The sequence below is a fragment of the Diabrotica undecimpunctata genome, chromosome 7 (genome assembly GCF_040954645.1).
Source record: "Diabrotica undecimpunctata isolate CICGRU chromosome 7, icDiaUnde3, whole genome shotgun sequence".
Taxonomy (NCBI): Eukaryota; Metazoa; Arthropoda; class Insecta; order Coleoptera; family Chrysomelidae; genus Diabrotica; species Diabrotica undecimpunctata.
The window spans coordinates 115,324,685-115,346,921 of record NC_092809.1 but is presented as its reverse complement, the minus strand read 5'-3'; the positions used below and the strand labels follow the sequence as shown (position 1 = coordinate 115,346,921).

Genomic DNA, 22,237 nt, shown 5'->3' with positions numbered 1-22,237 from the left:
GTATAGATCAGCGCGATAAACACTCCATTTTTTGTGTAAACTTAACTACTCAACTTTAAGAGGATTCTGCTCCCCTGAGTTCCCCCAGTGCACTGTGGAAGAAGCAAAAGTGTTAGTTTAACATCACAGGTACCGTAATTTGATTGCAACACACACAATATTGATATTAATTGATAAATTTTACATATAACTTATTTTCGTATAAAAATAATACCAGCACCTAAATAAACAATTATCTACGAGTGTTTCTGTTATAGAATTTATATTTGTACACATAATATATATAAAATACAACTATGATAGTACAACTAGACGAAAATACAAATCCCATCCCCATTAAGAAAGGAGTGAGACAAGGAGAAGTAATATCGCCAAAGCTTTTTAACCTAGCCCTGCAACTGCAAATTATAATGGGGGCACTAGCAGCCAGCTCCCACTACGTCGGCCTAAAAATGAATATGAAAAAAAAAAAACAAAAATAATGACAAACACAGATGACCCTAGACGTATAACTATAAATGGCAGTGAGATAGAACAAATCCAGGAATATATCTACCTAGGCCAAATCCTGAGACTTGGCAAAGAGAACCAAACTGCGGAAATTACTAGAAGAGCAAGAATAGCATGGGCAGGATATGGAAAACTTAGTTGGATACTTAAGAACCGCAAAATACCCCAATAGTTGAGGAGCAAAGTGTTCAATCAATGCATCCTTCCTATCATGACATATGGATGTCAAACCTGGACCCTAACCAAGGCAAACATGAATAAACTAGCCACAACAGAAAGAACAATGGAAAGAGCAATGGTAGGTATACGACTGTCAGATAAAAAGAGGAACGACTGGGTAAGATCCAAAACAAAAATCGAGGACATAGCAACAAAAATTGCCAAACTTAAATGGAGCTTCGCGGGCCACACTGCTAGACAAAAAGACCAACGTTGGAATACTACAATACAACATTGGAGACCTTACGAAAGTAAACGACCAAGAGGAAGACCACAGATGAGATATGTTGATGACAATAAAAGAATAGCCGGAACAAATTGGAAATATGTTGCTCAAGATAGAGGCAGATGGAAGGAGTTGGGAGAGGCCTATGTCCAAACATGGACGACAGAAGGCTAAGAAGAAGAAGACTACTTCATTAATAGCCGACCTTGGAAAGGAATAACAGACTCATCAATAGAGAATATACCGTCTGGTGTGTAAACTGCTTGAAAGATTTTAACAAGTTTATCTAGCAATGGTTTTAGTTTGTGCAAGCGGTCACCATCTGAACGCGTTGTATTATCGGATTAGTGCCACATTCTTAGAAGGAGCTGAATTCGGTTTCTAGACATAATTTTCGGAATCATACAATTTTTGTAGAAATTGTCAGTGCTCCTGTATTTGACTATAGAAGGCAGCCTCACAAGTCCCATATAACCCACAAGGCCAACAAACATTTTATTTCAAGAAATAATAATTGTTTTTACTATTATTTAACTTTAAAATAACACGAGCACGTTGATTACTAACAATCAAACCTCTGCTGAAGAAATATTTGTCAAAGCAACCACTCATCATAAATAGGATGACCGCCCGAACGACCGCTTGGCACCACTGGAATAAGTATGTCGCCTACGCCCCAGCGGTCATATTCGACCACTGACATAGTTTTTCAAAAATTGGGATTAATAAATAAAATTGGTGAAACATTATTAATGGAAGTATTTCAATTGTTTGCTAGATGCACTTTTATCAACTTGGCACAATGAACTTTTTTGAACATTTTGTTGTGGCAGTCAACCTGTTAAAACGAATCTATTCATCAATATATAACTGGCGATTTATTGTAAAATAGTGTTATACCTGAGTCGTCTCGAATATTTCCAAATCTAAGTAAGTATTTTTAAATACGTATGAATATAAAAATTTTATTATTCGACACTTTTAGACAATAACAACATCCAAAACGACAATTAATACTTGGCTGCAATAAGACGGTGCTCCACCTCACTATGCGCGTTTTGCGAGGCAATACCTAAATATTGTTTTTCCAATTTTTCCATTGGAAGACATGGTTTTATCGAATGGCCCCCGTGACTACCCGACATAAATCCTTTAGACTATTTCCTGTAAATTCACTTACAAAACATTGGGTATAGAATAAAACCTGTCAGTATTTAGGAATTAAAAAATAGGATTACCACAGAGATAAGAAGAACTCAGGGGTCAAGAAATCAGGGATTTTTCATAACATATTGCAAAGTTTCAAAAATCGTATAGCTCGTTGTATTAAAGTAAACGGACAACCTTTTGAGAATCTGCTGTAATCTCCTTTACCTATTTTCATAAAATTCCCAGTTTTTCTATTACCCAACTATCGACATACATACCTATAACATGAATTTATTTTCAGCTGCTGTAGGTTTTCTGCAAAATGATTTGGATAAAATATTTTACTGCACCAGTTTCCTCACCAGTTTACTCACCAGTTTACAGCACATGTTTATGTATATCGAACAATACATGAACAATAATCAGTATTTCTTAGAGACTTCAAAAGGCAAAAAATATACAGGGTATTTAAAATAACAAAGTTCATTAGATTTTCAGAAAAAAAAAAGATCTGACAACAATGTTAATACCACCATATTATCATCCGCGTCACAAACACACCACAATCTATAAAAATCATCCAAGCTGCTTTTGAGATAATTGTGTCATTCCCTACAAAAAACTTGTACACTGTATACTGTACACTGTACTTGTAAAACACTGTATATCAATAGTCAGTAGACTTTATATCACACAAGTATTCCTGAAAAAATTATTTTATTGCCAAAAACTAAATATTGGATCATCTAATTTTATTTAACGATTATTCATTATGTAGTAATAAGTAGATACAAAAAAAGCAATAACTTTTAGATTTAGATAATAATTCTGAAACAAAATTAAATAACGATATTTATTGAAATACAAATTATTGTTAAAAACAAAAAAATTATAAAGAAAGCCGTATTAAAAATTAAAAAAATAACGAGTATTACGTATAGAGACGACAAAATAGAGTGGTAAAAACTAATATAAAAGTACAAAATCAGGATTCACCTAAGAAATCTCGAAAGACAAAAAAACCAACACTCTTTTTCTTCCTTATTCTACCAATATTGTGTCCCTTCTACCTCTCGCTCCAACGAACGAGATGATTTTTGCAAGGGAATAGCAACGGAGATGATTTTTGCTGGGTCGAGGCCCATGGGACTCCCACCCCCAGCTGGACCCCTTTCGGACTCCAGTAACCCTCGCTTCATCTCGGCCAGTGGCGGATGAAAGAATTAATACTTTTTAATGGGATTTCGCTCGACAAGCCATCTCACTCTGTTGTTATATTCTGCGGTGGAAGACGGTTAAGGCAGCAGTCGAATCGGAAAAGTCTGTAAGCGATTTGTAAAGCAAACTACTGTCATCGGATAGGGTTACAAATAAATATCAATTAAAGTGCCACTTTAAATGTATAGTTTTTTTTTGTTCTAAACACACTGTTTCCTAATTCAGTCAAACCCATATCTGAAATTTAAAATTCTTATACACCTATTCTAATACTAATTAATTTAATATTAAATTGATTATTAATTGCAAAGCAAACTATAGAAAAATTAAACTTTATAATAAATTAGGGTTATAGCTAAATGTTAAATAAACACTAATACAACAATTATATAACTGAACTTTGAAAAAATAAAGGCAGATATCGAGCACAGTTTTATTAATTAAATCTTTTCCAAGTACTTTCGCTCTCTAGAGCATCTTCAGAGGCATCTGAAATAAGCCAATAAACGTTTTTTTAAGTGAAGAAAGTTAATGGATGATAAAAGTTTTTTGTGATTAACGTTTTAGACTTTCTTCGTCAATTTTGGGCTATCCAACAATCGCAGAATAAACATAAAATTAAACATAAAGTTTAACATAACACTACACTAAACAAGGACAAACAGTTTAAAATTATTTAAAAAAGTCGAAGCTACATTCTGGTCGGCAACAGGAGAGAGAATGGCTCCCGGTATTAACGGAAATGTTAAGGTGACATGTCACATATGACAGCTTGGATGGGCAGTCACAATCATGTATACCGTGTTTATTTTACAAATTCCCAATTGTCAATAGAAACACGTGAAAGCCAAACAGGGTCGTACTGATGTGTATCATATGATTTTTAAAAATATTTACTTTTGAAACTGTTAGTGTAAGAATTTCTTGAAATTTAATCATTATATCACAATTAAACTAAACTCTAAAGAATAACACGACCAGTAAATAACTTAACAACAATTATAACATAAATATAACACAATATATTAACTTAAAAATCAACACGATACAATTTGAATTTAAAATGCTGGCAAGTTTGGATCTGTAACATGAGAATCTGTCTGGCTTAAGGTAATAAATTATATTTAATAGCCTCTTGACGAATGAGACGGCGAATATCAACAAGTGCTCATGTTTCAGATCGGAATTTGGTAAACGAATGTACTTTAGATGTGATCTGCACATTTCAAAATTCTAAGTAACTAAGCATTGACCAAAGGTCCAACTGACACTACTATAGGAAATCAACTGATGAAATATGACATTATAGAATATTTTAACTAGATTGCATAATCTAGATCTCACACTTAAACCTGTCTATAATAATTAGGGTGTTAGTTTGAGAGCAATTGAAGTAGACGTAAAGTATGAATGCAAGGAATAGACTAAACAATCTATTAGACAGTGGGTGGTTGACTACAATAAAAGGGTCTACCAGGCACTAACAATACTGTAGAAAAGAAGAAATCTGACTATGAAATTAAAATACTAAAAATTAAAAAACCAAAATTGAAAGCAATGTATAAAAAATGCGGTATAATTCAAGTAGTTCAGTTAAACCCCCAGTCAATGGGAGAACTATAAAATTAATATGTAAAAGCGTTACTCAAGACCAACTGACCAACAGTGGGAGATGTTGAAATATAAACTTCCACTATACTATATCTCATACAAATAAAAATAAATATAAATAAAAATATACCAATAAAAAAATGTTAATGAACAAAAAATTTATTGAAAATTAAACTCTAAAGTAAGCATGTTCTTCAATTGTTTATAATTAATAAAATAAACAATAACACATTAAAAGCATATTTCATAATGTGAGTTTTTATGCAGTTACTACATTTGTAAAAGATGGGTACAATAGGTCAAGTAGTTTTTTTAACAATTATATTTGTTTATTCCATTTAAGAGAACAAAGGTCATTTTCAAATGGCTGTACCTACAGGGCTTTGTCAATACTTAGAATGTTTTTTTTATCGGATTCTCTTTATAAGGTGTCAAATTTTCATGTTTTTTGAAAACTGTAGTATTCTTTAATTGATTAAATACAAATAATTGATGCAGAATTAAAGTACCATTACAATTATATTGGCAATATCCCTAAATTCTGCCGCGCAGTGTAGATAATACGAAATAGGTTGTTGACAAATATTTATCATCAACAGTTCTCTTTTTCTCATTATTGCTTCTTCGCACCCGCCATTATTTGTTGTTATAGATAGTTAACGTTTCCGATTACTTTATATCCGACTATGCTTGAGACTTCTGCTTGAATATTTCTAGCTCGGTCAATTTTATCATACCTTTTGTTTTGTTATTTACTATTTATTTTGAATAAGACACAATTTTACTTTTAAATTATGTTTATTTGACGTTTCGATTGCCACTTCGGAAATCGGAGCGTTCAAAATATAAAACATTAATAAATTAATCAAATTTTCTTTTTCGTGTTTGTTAAAAATTCTTCTAATAATTTATATTTATTTGATTTATTTGACAATTAAGACATCGAGAGACATAATAGATCGCTATTTATATTAAGAGTAGGGCAAACTGTAAATGATGAAATCATGTAATCATTATATCATGTGATTTGTCTTTAAAAAGACAAACACATGCCATGATGACAGTAAAATTCTTCTGTTAGTGATTCCATAGTAAATCATGAGGAAAAAACCAGGAAAATAACCTCATGATACTATCCCGACGTGGTAAATATTTGATATTACATTTATTTAACTTTTAATTATTAACATCAAACTCTGATCTTATATGTATGTTATTTTAAAACAAAAATGATGTATCCTTGATATGTTATTGACATACTAATGGTAATATTCTGTTTCTATTAATTTCTTCTTCTAATATGGGTAACCCGATCCTATTGCATTCTGCCGAGGAATTTGCGACGCAGTTAAATTCATTTAACATAATTAGAGCCACTTCTTTGATTTTTCTCTTTTTACCATCTGTTTATTTTAGGACTATACTTAAAGCTTTCCACTGAACTCTATGTTCTGTTTCCCATGCGTATGTATATAATTGAGATCTATCAGAATGTCTATTTTTAATATATGATCGATAAAAAAAGATAAAAACTTTTTCATCGTCGTCCTCGGTTGTAGGCATGTAAACTTAAAATATGGGGAATTTAGTAGATTTTGTGTTAAAAGTTGATTAGGCGGTTATTTATCGATAGATATTCCCAAATGCTGAAGTAGTACTGGGCGGACCACGTGGCTAGAATAGACGATGAGCAGTGGACTTAAAAATTACAGTATCAAGACTACGAGCAAACATAAGAGAAGCAGAGGTAGACCATCTAGACGATGAACATATGACTTCAAAAGAATCACGGGGAATTGGCTGCAGGAAGCTCAAGACCGACAGAACTGGAAGAAATTAGGGAAGGCCTATGTTCAACTTTGGACACTGAAGGCTCGATGATGATTTCTAAACGCTCTATACTACTTTGACTAACAACCTTCCACAACAAATGTCCAGTCTTTTCAGCCCCGGATATAAATATCTTGTATTCTGTACTTTCAAAATGACCCTTGCACTCCCAATGCGTCTTGGCTATTCGGCATATATCAATTTTTTTTAACTAATTCGTGCTCTAGTATAAATAGTTTTATCGTTTACAACAACCCCTACACGTTCCATAGAGTAATGTGGTATTGGTCTCTGAGAAGTAGTTCGTTCTTCGTTCTAGTCGCTCATTACGCAGATGTCGCCTACGGCCTAGCCTCCTGCCTTCATCTAACCGGTAGCACATATCACACCTTTCAACCCGAAATGGTTGTAGGTAAGGCTGTTTTTTTTTCTCGTCCAATCTTCAATCTCTAGATCTTTAATCTCAAGAATGCTGCGATGCTAACTCTTCTCTGTCCTTTTTATGATGATATAGCTATATCGGACAATAGTTAGGATCCCGTGGAGTGTTAAAATCACAAATAAGGAGGTCCTTAGAAGAATGAAAAAAACCGAGAGGTATTGACCATCATAAAATCTCGAAAGCTACAGTACTTTGGACACATAATTCCAAATGAATCTACATATTGCCTCCTATAGGGCATCCTATGAGGAAAAATATTTGAAAGACAAGGTCCAGGAAGAAAAAGAATATCTGGGTTAAAGAACCTTAAAACCTGGTTTAATACAGTATTGGTGTAGCTTCTCTGCATTGCTTAAGACTAGATAAAGATTGGTATATTGCCAACATTAGTCATGGATGGGCACACCAAGAAAAAGAACTCGATTTTAAAATAGCGTCGATTGCTAACTGGATCGCATAGCTTCATAAATCGAGTTTTTTTATCAGCCATGATGTTCTCTAGAAAATATAATTTTCAATGCCTAATAACAAAGAGGGCAACAAAAGAAATTTATCGTGAAACAAACATTGTTTTAACATAAGTGAAATTTATAAATATCAAATAAATGTTTGCAGTACACCTGCGATACTCGTGCGGTCAACACGTGATTGTTTATGCCTCCTGATTCTTTGCGTAGTGTGGTTAAAATAAATTATTATAGTTCCGATTAGTTTTTTATATTTGTTCATTAAACACAAGTGAAGTGTGTTTTTGAGTTGTTAGCAATGATTATCGACCCTCCCCTCGGAGAAGGGGGACACAAGAAAACGAAACAAAGTTCTATCACCGAAAACATCTATCCCAACAGCAGCGGTAAAACCGACATCGATAAAAATACCAGTTCAGTTCTAATCAGCTATCAAAAGAGTAAAGTCCATAATTTACAAAAACCTCATACTTAATCGGAGTTTGTATATGTTTTCATTGACAAGGTAAATGACCAAAACATTGGCAATTTACATCCTATGTCAGTGGGGCACATTCTTCATAAAATACTTTGCATTCAAAATATTTTAAAAATAGACAGATTTGGAAAAAGTAGAATTACAGTACAATTAAAATGCATCAAAGATGCTAATAAACTTATTAGTAATCACAACCTTGAAAAAGAACATTGAAAATCATTTATACCTAATAATCTATTATCTAGAAAAGGTGTATTTGAACATGTTGATACATGATTTTTGACATGACTTTTGAAGAACAATATCTTTTCAAATTTTTTTATCGCAACATCATTGACGTTTAGAGAGTAAAACGAAAAATAGTGTCTAATGGCGAAACAGTTTTGGTGCCTAGACAAATGGTAATTGTTACATATGGGGGAAATATTTTACCATCATATCGACGCAATGCTTGCAGTGTTTGAAATATGGCTATGTAGTTAAACAATGCCGTAGCGTAACAACACTTTGTATAAACTGTGGTAAAGAAAGGGAAGAGTCTCATTCATATCACGATCCACAAGATAGCTGTTATATTTATTGCAAAACTAGTACTCATAAGTCAATTTCAAAGATTGTCAAGTTCATATAAAGCAAAAAAAAAATTGCTAAAGATAATTTATTTAATTTTTTCCGAAGCAAAACGTAATAATAATTCTTCATATTTAAACACACACATTTAAACTACAAAATAATTTTCAGATATTATCTCACTTGACAGAATAAGAATTTCCTCCCCTCCCACAACCTGAGTTAGACCCCATCCACAACCAAAACCATTGTTACAACCTATCCGATTAGCTTCTATGCCTAGACATGCGACCCAATCTCAAAAAGAAAATCCTAACAAAAAACGCAATGCAGCGTCGTCCCCACCAAGTGACCAAGAGCAACCTATTTTTCCTTATAGATTTGGCCCTAAATAACCAATTTCTTTTCCTGCAAGGAAACAGTCGGTTCCAGAATTTTCTTTTGATGAGTTTATAAAATCATTTTTGGTAATTTTTAAAAAAGTAATTAATGAAGTTTCTTCCTGGGATGAACTTTCAAAAATCGATAATGATTTTCTAAAAAATATTGCTGGTAATCATGAGGAGCAAATCTATGATTAGGAATACTGATTCAATTAATAATATTATAATGAAATGCCCGCTAAATTGCCAATAAACGTAGTCTAGTCAAAGCTTTAAATGCTTACAAAATTGATGTAGCCTTAATTAGCGAGTTCTGGTTCAAACTAAACCAAAAATTATCATTTTACAGGTTATTTAACAGTCCGTAAAGATAGGGCCGATGTTAGAATTGGTTTTACAATATAAGTATTATTATAAAATACAAGCATTAAAAGCAGTTAGTCAATACCATAAATTTTATAGGAGTTTTGTATCCGCCAGATAACACACTAACAACAAAAAATTATAATAACCTTATAAACAAGTAGAATGATTCAATATTGGAGGGTATTTTAACACCCATCAAGATTTATGAAGGTTCTGCAAAGTAAATTTTTCTGAAATTTTGTTAATGCAATAAATCGGTCTTCTTTTGTTCTTTTTAACGACGGTTTTTGACAAAAATTTCTAGATCAGGTATCAAATCGGCAGTCGATTTATCAATTTGCTCTCCAAACCTCGCTAATAGCATAGACTAGTCGGTTAAAGCAGACACCCTAGGATCGCACAAATTCGGTATTATAATGCAGCTTAATCACTCTTTTGTAACACAAGATAACACTATCTATCCTAACTCTAAATGGAATACTAAAAAAGGTAATTGGCTCAAATATAATCTCTTTTCACACCTTTATTTGGATAACATGCCTTTTTTTCAACAACTCTAAAGAAAAATACAAATTTCTCTTAAATATATAGAATTTACTTCAATCAATTCAATTTCTCTTAAGAAACCTTTTAAAAATAAACGATTGCCGCCACCGTGGTAGGACGAAGAATGTGACGTTGGAGTCAGGTGGAGAAAAGAAACGTTAAATACCTATAAAAACCATAGTTCATTAAAAATTTTTATATTTTTACTGCAAGCGTTAAATTATTGTTAAAAAATAAATCAAAAAATTATTGGTTGTAGTACTACAAAAAAAATGTTGATCTTTTTTTATTAAATAAAAAAAGATCAACATTTTTTTGCAATACTAATTTTGTTTCATTTATTTCCTCATTATCTTCTTACAGTGAAAACTGTATGAGTTGACCTACTTTATATAAATCTAATCTGCTTCAGAATATATTATACCATTCTTCACACCGCCTCTGTTTCTCTTATTTTTGTGGCATAGCTACGTAGTTATTAGCAATACAATTTATTAATTATAGTGTAGGGAAGTTTGTTATAAACGTCTTTCGAGCACTTTTTAAAGTACGTTTTTATCCGAGTTTATATGCCGTATTTCAGTATTGTTTATTTCTGACGTCTCGTCTGCAACCAAGACAGAAATTATCAGAGGCGCAGCAAGAGAGGACTTAAACGTGACGTGGTATCGTTACCTTCTACCAACATGTCCTATCGCAGTTGTAGACAAAACTTCAGAAATAAACAATTCCGGAACACAGCATATACCTAAATTATCATATCAACGTTTGTTTACGATTTGTACATTGTTCAATATTCCCTTGGTTTTTATACACAAAACCTTGAATCGGTGTTTTGTACGTGTTGTAATTATACAGCATCCAAGCATGGATGTTTAGAAAAACTATTCAAGAAGCTCGTGTATGCAAACAATGATATAATTTCTATTCTAATGTAAAGATTACAATTTTATAGATATAATACTTTCTTACGGATAACAAAAAAAATAATATATTCAACGTTCCTAACAGATCTTTTCTCCAAAAGCTATTTTCTAAGAACAACTTATATTTGGTGAAACATATACATCGGACTATATTTTTTTTAATTCATATTTTAATTTTTAGCGGAAAATTTAGGAGTTAAGTTCTGCCTTTTTTAATTAACTCTTTAATTCGTTTTTGCCAAATAACCGTTATAAATTATTTGGACAAACTAAACTGAAGTCATGAATACGAAATCAACGTGAACACGAAGAAAAATGAGGACAATAAAAATTATTACATAATACAGTCGACGTGTTCGTACAGAACACAAATTTTACGAGCAGCAGAAGAAGGTGCGAGTCTCTCATATTTTGTAGTCTCTCAAATGAGAGACAGCCCGCAATAAACTTATAAATCGCGTTTTATAGCTTTATTGCTTTCCTCGCGGAAACTAAATCGAGTGAAGCAACCCTTGTGTTTAACAAAGATATTCAAATCAGTTTTATATACTCTGGAATGCTTGTTTGCATTTGATATTCATCATTGTTCCGGAAATTTAAGCGCGGGATTTAGGTCAAATAAATTTTGAGGCTTTTCTTTTTTAAGCTACAGATTTTCCGAGAATAAAATTTAGCTGTATTTTTAAATGAAAAAAGTAACAAAAAAGTGTCCTGTATGATGGAACTTTTATTTATTTTAATTAATTTATTATTATATTGTAATGTTGTGGCAAATGCTAGTTCTATAAAACAAATTTTAAAAGCGGACTGTAATTATATTATAAAAATCTTACTTTGTTAACTGGTAGGCTAGAATTTGAATTTTTCTTCAATTATATTAACGCTGGATTAGTCTGGTACTTAATTCTCGCGACTTGGTGGGGTCTGGTAGACCCAACTATCTAAAACGCCGTAGTTTCAAAATTATATTAATAATTTTCTGTTTGTTTTCTTTAATAAAACAGTACGCTATAAATAAACGTTATATTTCTATATAAACAAATGAATAACAAGGTTAAATTAATCAATAGCATTATCTGCGGCAGAGCATCAACCAGAGAAAGTTGGAGTATTTCGGACATGTAATTTCTCTTTCTCTTAGGACTGCTAATAAAGTCGTCTACTTACATACCTATCTCTTTAAATTGGGATGATAACATCAGGAAAATTTTTAGATTAGTCACTACATAATTGTTTTATTACTGTAAGACTAGGATATGGTGAGGATTTGACATAAAAAGTTAACTAGTTTTCTTAAAGGTATCAAAGACTATTTTACAAGAAGTGGACAAGTTATGTATAGTAGAAACTACAGTTAGAATGCAGTGGATGTAATGTAGGCAATGTATTTCTTACGGGAGAACGGCCAACCACGTTGCTGGTTTGTCCCGAGTGGCGCATTAGGACCGGATTTAGGAATCATAGCAGTGGAATATACGCGCGCATAACAAGTGCCTACGGTTGTATAAAAGACTATCATTATTGTTTCAACTAAAGCATTATGCAATCATCGATATATAAATGGGAGAGTTACATTGTCGAACTAAACAATAACGTGAAGAAAAATACTATAAAAAAAGCTAAATATATCAAAAACTCATTGTCGATAGCTTATCTATATTTATCAATTTTCAATAGCTTCTATTGTAAACACATTCTTTGTGGGAAATACAGATCATTATAAAGTCATTTGGAGAAGCGAATCAGTTTTAATCCTCATTATCCACGAAAAGCAAACATGACTCTTTTTCGATTTGGGTACTGGCCATTAGACCAAAAACTTGTTGGCAAAAACTATAAAAGCTTAGTTCTATTTCCTTTTCGCAAGCAGATGAAAGTACCTACATTATGGAGCTTTTGTCAATATCTGTCGTAAATTTCAAACAGGGTATGACCCTTAATGTGCAAGAGTCATACCAAATTTCAAAAATGTGCGTTGTAAGGTTTGTTTATTTTTTATAGAATTAATTCTTTTTTTTTTGGTTATTTATTTATTTAACTTAGTTAAATTAATGAGTAATGATTTTTTAGAACAAATCGCGTACGGTGATGAATTTTCAGTCTTTTGCCAAACTACCACACACCTACCACTGTGCCGACATGAGCGGCATCGCTGCGCGCCGTAAGACCGACACTGCATTCTAACTGTGTTATGGTTTTAAAACACAATGATGATGAATATAATACGACAACGAATCAATGATTATGTGTTTCCGTTCTAAATAGTTTCGAAAGATACCACAGAAAAGTTTTCTAAGCTCTGGGTTTGGTGCGGGGCGATTGTTTAAGGGTAACAATCTACTTTTAATATGAACAAATGAATCACCTAGTACAATAGGATCATCCTGGAACGGCAACGAAACTGTACCTTCTAAATACCATCTAAATATTACAAAGCGTCAGTCGAAAGGCAAATATGTGTGCATATTTTCAAAATTTGGTGCAGCTGAATCCATGACTATATAACCTAAACTGATATTTTAAAAATGTTATAAACCACATTATAATATCCAATATAATTATTTTTGTTGTTATTTTTTCAACATTGTACATTTAATAAGTCATCATTTGATCTACTATTTAAATAAAAATTCGCTTAATTTATTCTGTGAACTAGAAACGTTTATCTTAATAAATAATTAACATACTATCCTAATTAGCTTTCTTTGTTTCAGATAAAATTCTTCGGAAATGCGGTGATTATCACCGAACACCTTAACCGCTGAACACAAATGTTTATTTTCAGCATTATAGTGGTAACCATGGTAAGATATAGGTGTATTTTTTCTTGGTTAATTTTAGGTACTTGTTTCCATTTTGTGTACAATGCTTCGAGAGCAGGTAAATACAATTTATTTTTTTGAATATCACGTTCCGTGTATAACATTTCCTTTCTGCAGAAACTAATTTGCTTTTTATCTTGTATCTGCTTTTAAATGCTGGAAACCATTTTAACTATACGGATTTTGTCGTTAGAATTTCTAAGTACTTATTTCTGTTAAATAATTCTCTTAGGTGTTTGTGTCAGGATATTTTTGTTCTTTTTAGGTTGTGTTCTTCTGTATTATCAAAATTTATTTAAATGTATTTTTTAGAATACACAAACATAGAACATATGAAATTAAAATTATTAACTTAAAGTCGAAGGTTACAGCCTTGAACCAAATCCCTTGCCTTAGAAGTGAGTTAGTGGATTTCTTGTAGGCTGTCTGCTGATTTGGAAGCTGGGTATTCCCAGACGATGATGCTGATTGTTTGTTTAGCTGCACTGTATTTGTCACATGCCTGACTAACAATAATTTCCAATTGGGTCAAAAGTTTGTTACCAACTCCAAAACTAACTCGTATTTTATTTAGGTTGAACCATTTACGAAGAGGGAAAGAAAAGCCTCTGATTTATTGGTGGAGTTCTCCATCAGAATAAAATTTACGATTCGATTTGCCAACCCAGTGCTCAACAGTAGACAGTCAATTTTTTAGCATTTTTAGAAGGCGGATATATGGATATTAGTTTTAGCGTCTTTGGTCCAGTTCAACGCTGTCTCTATTTATCAGCAGTACTGGGTTTGTTGGCATTTTCAGTTTGTTGGCAAGTTTTAAGTGCTGATAGTAGTCTTGTTGTCAATGGAGTGATATTGCTTAAATATGGAAGCCATTGGGTTGGTCTGGACTTCATAGCCCCCATTATGTACTTTATTTTTTAGTTTAACTGGGTATCTATGACTTTTGTTTAGCCAGAGGCGCAAAAACTTTACAATAAAATATATTAACCGCTTAACGTACATATTTATTTGCAAAAATACGTCACAAAATTATCTATTTATTTTATTACAATAAAATAAACTACCAACAATACTATTATCACTAGATTATTCTTCTTCTTATTGATGTGCCTATCCGATACGAATGTTGGCGATCATCATGGCAATCTTTTTCTTATCTGCCAGCGCGGAAAAGCTGCACAGATGTTGTATTGAACCAGATTCTGAGGTTCTTTAACCAAGATGTTCTTCTTCTTCCTGGACCTCGTTTTCCAAATATTTTTCCTTGTAGGATGGCTTGAAGGAGAGCATATCTGGATTTATTTCGCATAATATGTCCGAAGACCATATTATAATCTAAAGTACAAAAAAGCATATCTTATTGGACAAATATAAAATAAAAAATACCCTCATGCGCTCACGCGAGTTAATTAAGGCCATTTTTTTACATAAAAAAATACTACAAGTAAGAAAAAAAAATCACAATTCACGTCTTTTTAAATATTGGTAATAGTATGATACACTCTAAAACAAGGAGTGACACTCAGAGGTACGTCACAGTTAGAGCAGAAATATCTTGTGTCTTCTTTTCACTGAGTAAAGGAATTTCACAAAGCGAAATATAGTAGGTGAAAGAATATTTTCATATAATACTTTTTTCCTCTTTTTTGTGAAATGTTGTAATCTGATAGAGACTGATCGACACGGTTGACACCGCCCATCCTATCGTTAAGCCTACGTCGATAACAACTGTTGGCTTAACTTTTGTTTCATTTCTTTTTATTAACTCCCAGGTAGCGTTGGATTAAACAGTTGAAATCAATGATATATCCTTTTACCCTTCCATTTGAGAGCACACACCTTACCTCTTTGAAAGGCTATAATGTCATCTTTTCGCAACTTTGTATTTTTTAGTTCTGTTGGATTTTCTTTTCTGGATACCTTTAATGTACCGTACACATCTGTTTTATTGGAAATAGGTATATCAGCAAGTTGTGGTGAATTATAAAAATTGTCCATAGTCAAACAGTATCCTTGATTGAGTAATGGCTTCGACATAGTCATGACCACTTGAGCTGAAACTGGAAGGTTTGCGTAATCTGGATCAAGATTGGTCTGTCTTCCTGTGTGAATGAGAAAATTTCACATGTAACCACGTTTTGATTGGCACAATAGATAGGTTTTTATTCCAAAGGTGGCTTTTTTTATTGGAATATACCGGATTCATCAAAGCCGACCTTTGTCTAATGGCAGGCTTTCATCGATGGTTACATGTTTTGTAGGTCTTACTGCGTCACGAAACTTGGCACATAATTTTTCGTACACTGGCCAAATTTTGTTCAGCTTAGGATTAGGATGTGTTGCAGCGTCGAAATTATCATTATTGCTAAAATAAAGGTTTTGGTTTATTGCTGCAAACCGTTTATTACTAAAACACTTTGAGAAAAAAGGTGTCGTCATACGGAGTTAACTCGGGTGAGTACCTTAAGTGGTTAAGGAGAGATCGTTAGTTTTGATTACCTCTGCATTACATCTTTATGATGTATTTGCTGGCTTATGAATAATGTTATTGTAGATTTTTATTTTGGCTGCAGTGTTTTCTAAATGCTCTTTAAAGGTTACATTTACAGTACGATCTATTGCTACGCAGAGTTATTTTGGATACTCATTGGATTGGACTTCAGTACTCGACTCATTTGTTTCCATTTCTTGAAGTATCTGCTAACGGTGTTTAGATCAGCTTTTATGGTGGTTCCGGCGTTTTTATGTCTTCTTCTTGGGCTTCTAGGGCCATGTCATTGACATAAGCAAATTTGCGTGATTTTGTAGTTACATATATGATGTATAAATATTAAAAATAAAGTAAAAAGAAAGTACAAAACTCACCCTTGTGGTAGGGGGTTTCGCAGATTCCTGAATTTACTAAATTTCTCATCGAGATGTATTTGAAGAGGTCTGTCATTTACCATTTGGTTTATCAGATTGTTGAATGAACGGCATGGTACCATCTAGTATATTCTAAATAAAACGACTCTTTCCACACTGTGTCATAGGCGCAGGTCAAGTCTATGAAAGCTACTGCTGTTTAAAGTTTTTTTGAAATCTATTCTCAATAAATGTTGTTAGGTAGAGGACTTGATTGCCACAGCTTCTTCGTGGCATGAATCCTTAAGGAATATTTGACTTTGCAATGTGAAATAATCTTATCTAAATTATCCTCTTAAATATCTTGCAGCAGATGCTTTAAAAAGTGATTAGTCCATAGCTTTAAGGTAGCGCAGGATCTTTCCCAGGTTTAAATATTGCAATGACTCAATTCCAAATACCCGTAAGCTACTTAACTTAATTACAACTATATTTATGTCATTTTCTACAATTCGCTACTAATTTATGTTTGTTTTAGGATGTACCTTTAACGTCTTAAACAATGCCAACGAAAAATATTTGCCTGTTATGTTAACTAACCACTCATCAAAATATGAATTAATTGTTCCTGAACATGGTCAAATTCATTTGAAATCTGGCGAGGGTATAACATTTGTGTGTCCGGAAAAGAATTATTTAGTTCTCAGTAAGTATATCAGTTAATATTACCTTGTTAGTTAATAAACTTTGCATATAAAATGCTAAAATATTGTTTAAAAATGAATTTTTTTATAAACATACAAATACTCCTACCATTTCTATTTTCAACCAATCATCTTTTAGTATTTCAAACAAATAGACATAATTTCCATTTCCTACGAAATCCATTTTTAAATTGTTTATGTTTTCGATATACACCCAACAATAGAATCTGCATAAATTAACTTTTTCAAATATTCCCAATTAGATAAGACAATCCGCATCATTAAAAAATAATCCCAAACGGTTTTTCCTGAATTTTAAAACGAAACACTTTCTATTCATACATATTTTTACAGTTAATTCTACCTAAAATTTTAAATTTCACTATTCACTATACGTCGAAAATAAGTCCATTTCACCTAAAACACAAATAAAACCATATATGAACATAATTCCATTCTCTATTTTTTTTACATGTAGAAATAACAATGTTTGTCATTCTTCCTTTTCTCTGTCATCTAAACTTTGTGCATATTTTTGAATGATAGGAATAAATACACGGAAGAATATACCATGCGGTCCATATGTATAGAATAAATTCATTTTTAGCGTTATTATCTACTATTTGAAAAAAAACCTGAAACAGGTCTATTTTTATTCTTAAATTGACAATTTACAGTATTAAAATAGTATCCCCTTCCAGCACCCCCTTTGAATTATAAGCACCCCCTCGAAAATTTTAAATAACAAAGGGGGTCGTGTTGCACCTTGTTAGAAAGGGATTTTAGTCCTCTGTTCAGCAATATAAAGTTTTTTTTGAGTTTGTGCAGTCATAACTGAGAAATAAATATTTTTTTTGTTTTTATTTAGAAAATCGCATCGACCAAATGGCCATTAGCGAAAAATTAGTGGATTACATTAGGTACAATTACTTCAATACAACTTGGTTTATTAAATATTGTGGTACTTATTAATGTCTTTCAAGAAATTCAGAGTATTGTTAAAGTTACAGTCTGCACCTAGAGCTTCTATAAGTGTTCCTGGTATCTTGTTATTGCTTCGTTGTTGATTGTAGAGGGGACATTCACATAGTAGGTGCATTATTGTTAGTGTCGTATTACACGTTTCACATCGCGGCGGTTCGCACTTTTTAATTAATTAATCATGCGTTAACCTAGTATGTCCGAGTCTGAGGCGCGTTACTATTATTTCTTGGCATCTTGACTTAGGTAACACATTCCATGCCTCTATGCTGGGTTTCACTTGTTTTAATTTTGAATTCGACACATTCCATTTATTTTTCCACGCACTTAAGATTGATTTTTTTATATAAGCTTTTATATCTGTTGATACTGATGTGTTTACGATCTCGGAAACGTCACTCACTATCGCGTCTTTAACACTATGGTCAGCAGTTTCGTTGCCTTTTATTTCTATATGGGATGGGATCCAGATGAAATTTATCTCATTATGATTGATATAAGCCTGAAGAAGGACTGTTTCAATTTTTTTTTAAAAGCGGGTTTTTTGGATACAGTTGTCGGATGCTTTGTATAGTACTAAGTGAGTCTGTTAAGATAATATATTTGGAGTTTGTTGTCAGATTGATTAGTTCCATGGCGCGATAGAGAGCATACAGTTCAGCTGTATAGATAGTACTAACATTAGATAGTATGAATTTAAGGACCTTCTCTGGAGTAGGACTACTAGACTACAGACGCTTCCACACCTTCGGATGATTTTGAACCATCAGTGTATATCTGGGTATGATTTTTATAACGACTAATGATTTTTCTGAAATGGGAAATAATTAGATCAGGATTAGTGGAGTTTTTATCAAATGACGTAAGTTCAAAGTTATATGATGGTATGTTTTGAATCCAAGGTGGATTATGATCATATGTGTATGGAAGACATTCAGGTATGACAATATCAAACAGATGCAAATGGTCTTTTATTCTTTTATAGAAAGGTTTAATAGAACGGTGATTTGCATTAAGGTTTGGGTAATTATCAGTAAAAGTATTTCTATAGACAGGATTTTTTGCATTATCTTTAATTTTTGTTGCATATGTTAGACTAAGGTAGGCTCTTCTATCATTTAACGACAATTTATTTGCTTCGCAAAGTAAACTTTCAATCGGTGTTGTATAAAAGGCTCCCAGGCATATTCTAAGTGCTGTGTTATGAATAGTATCGAGCTTTTTAAGTACTGATTTCGATGCTGAGTCGTAAGCTATAGCCGCGTAGTCTAGCTGTGATCGTATCATAGTTCTGTATATAATTAACAATGTACTCCTGTCTGAACCCCAATTCTTGTTTGATAGAATTTTTAGTAAATCCAATCTTCTGTAACATTTACATGTTAGATTATTGATATGTTCTTTCCAATTTAACTTTCTGTCAAAAGTAACTCCTAGCAATTTTAGCGAATCTTTTTATTGTAGTGATTGGTTGTATAGATATAATGAGATTGGTGTACTGACTTTGTTTTTAGAAAATACTATATATTTAGTTTTAGTTGTTGAAAAGATAAATCCAGTTTCCTTTGACCATTTGTCAATATCTAACAAGAAACTCTGTGCAAGTTGTGAGAGGCTGTTTAAGTTTTTGCTTTGACCAAATATTACGAGATCGTCAGCATATAAGCGGCCTTTAAGTGGAAGTTTTAAATTTCGTAGAACATCATTTATGGCAATTATAAATAGCGTAGGACTTATAATAGATCCCTGAGGAATTCCATTTTCCAATTCCACTTTTGACGACAAATTACCATTTACTCTAACTTGGATATATCTTTTATATAAGAAGTTTTTTATAAATGCAAGGCAATGTCCTTTGATTTATAAATCGTACAGTAATCTGATGATACGGTGGCGCCAAGCTGTATCAAAGGCTCTTTCAATGTCGAAGAATATTCCAATACATTTTTGATTAAGGGAAAAGGCTTCATGTACACTGTTTTCTAGGTCTATAATATTGTCTAGAGTTGATCTATTTTGTCGGAAACCACTTTGTTCTGGAATAATAATATTTCGATCTTTAAGTGTCCAGAGGAGACCACGGTTGACCATTTTTTCTAACAGTTTGCATGCAGTACATGTTAGCGCAATTGGTCTATAAGACTCAGGATCTGTTTTGGGGCATTTTGGTTTTAATATAGGTATTATAATAGAATCTCTCCATGCTGTTGGAAATTTCTGTTCTGTCCAAATAATATTAAATATGTTAAGAAGATGATTGTATGCATTCTCAGGTAAATGCTTAAGAAAAACCATTGGGATGTTATCTGGACCCTCACTAGTCTCTTTAAATGAGTTTAATGCATCTTTGTATTCATTAATATTAAATTTGGTGTTTACAGCATCTGTGTCATCTACAAACGGTATAATTACATTGCATTCTTCGTTCTGTTTAAAGTTGACAAAATTATTATTATAATTGCTTGTATTAGATATATTTTTATACGTATTAGCAAATTCTTCTGCTATTTCTAGGTCATCTGTGATTATTTTATTATCTTTCTTTAGTTGAGTGATTTTGTTATAAGCCGGTATTCCAGATATTTTTTTTGACATTCTTCCACATTTCAGACATAGGGGTCCTACTCTTTATACTCAACACAAATTGAGCACACGAATTTCTTTTTGAAGTTTTTACTACTAACTGAGCTTTAGCTTTAAGTTTTTGAAACTCGATTTTATTGTTAAGTGTTTTATGTCTTTTGTATTTGTTAAAGGCTTTTTTGGAAGCTTCGATCTATGTCTTACATTGTTCATTCCACCAAGGGACTGGTTTATGTTTTGTAATAGGTGCAGTTTTCTTAATGGTTTCCTCGGCTGCTTTTAATATGATGCTGAAGAAGGTTTCGATGTCTGTGTCAATAATTTTGGATATTTTACAGTTTGTGACATGTTTTTCTATGATATCTTCAAATAATGTCCAATTTGCTTCCTTTGTTTTCCACCTAGGGGCGTGCTTTCCATTTTTGGGCTTGAACAAGTTATTGGTGATTATTATTGGGTAATGGTCACTGTTATAAGTGTAGTCTGAGAAAATTGATTTTTACAATTAAATTAAATGTTCAGCTTGACCACCATTATTCACTTCTTGACAACAACTGACGCGATTTTGGAATTCTTGTACAACATTTTGTATGACTTCGGCGGTTATTTTGTTAGTTTCTTTCGTTATCCTAATTTTTAAATTAGCACATTGCCTGGTCTATTAAAAGATACTTTAGAAATAATCAGGTATTTTCGTATCTGTTCTGCTAAACATTAGGGAAAAAACTTTGAAGATAATAAAATATTAGTCAAGAAGCCAAATAAACAATTGATATGAATCTAGTAGGCTGCTGTCATTTTAAAAGACGTCAGTATAATATTTGTGCGCGTATTAAATTTAATTATGACTCATTTGTCCGAGACTCAAAGAATAGACATTTTAATTATGATTGGTTTTGGTAATAAAACAAGAACTCAAAAGGAGGTTTGTGAAATGTTTAATAATAAATACCCTGGTTATACTAAATACCCGTTATACTGGATGTAAAAAATATTGAAAAACCAGGTAGAAATGTTAAATTTACTGATGAAAAAAAGTTAGATGTACTTCTAGATATTGAGAAAATCCGCATAAGACAACTCGAAAACTCGCCGCCGTCAATGATGTAAGTAAATCATCTATTTTAAGAGTTTTGCATAAAGAAAAATACCACCCTTACAAAGTTTAGTTGGTTCAGGAGTTAAATGAAGATGTTCCCGATAGAAGACAAGAATTCTGTGAAATGATGATTGACAGAATGAACGCAGATTTGCAGTTCATAAACAAAATAGTTTTTTCTGATGAAGTGACGTTTCATTTAAACGGAACGGTTAACAAACTCAGAGAAAATCCTCACTGGGTGTGTGAGACTCACGCAATAT

At 32.4% G+C, this 22,237-nt stretch overlaps 1 protein-coding gene across 2 annotated transcripts in view; it reads left to right on the top strand.

The window, feature by feature from the left end:
• The window catches only part of LOC140446937 (salivary protein Tsal1-like), a 56,187-nt gene that overhangs the window by 16,828 nt on the left and 17,122 nt on the right, over positions 1 to 22,237 (top strand). The window contains exons 2-3 of one of the 2 annotated variants that reach the window (XM_072539535.1): positions 13,656 to 13,745; positions 17,146 to 17,313. In XM_072539535.1, the coding sequence (XP_072395636.1) occupies positions 17,196 to 17,313 (118 nt within the window). In that variant the 5' untranslated portion in view covers positions 13,656 to 13,745; positions 17,146 to 17,195. Of the gene's footprint in view, positions 1 to 13,655; positions 13,822 to 17,145; positions 17,314 to 22,237 lie in introns of both variants that reach the window. The other variant, XM_072539534.1, reaches the window with a different exon arrangement.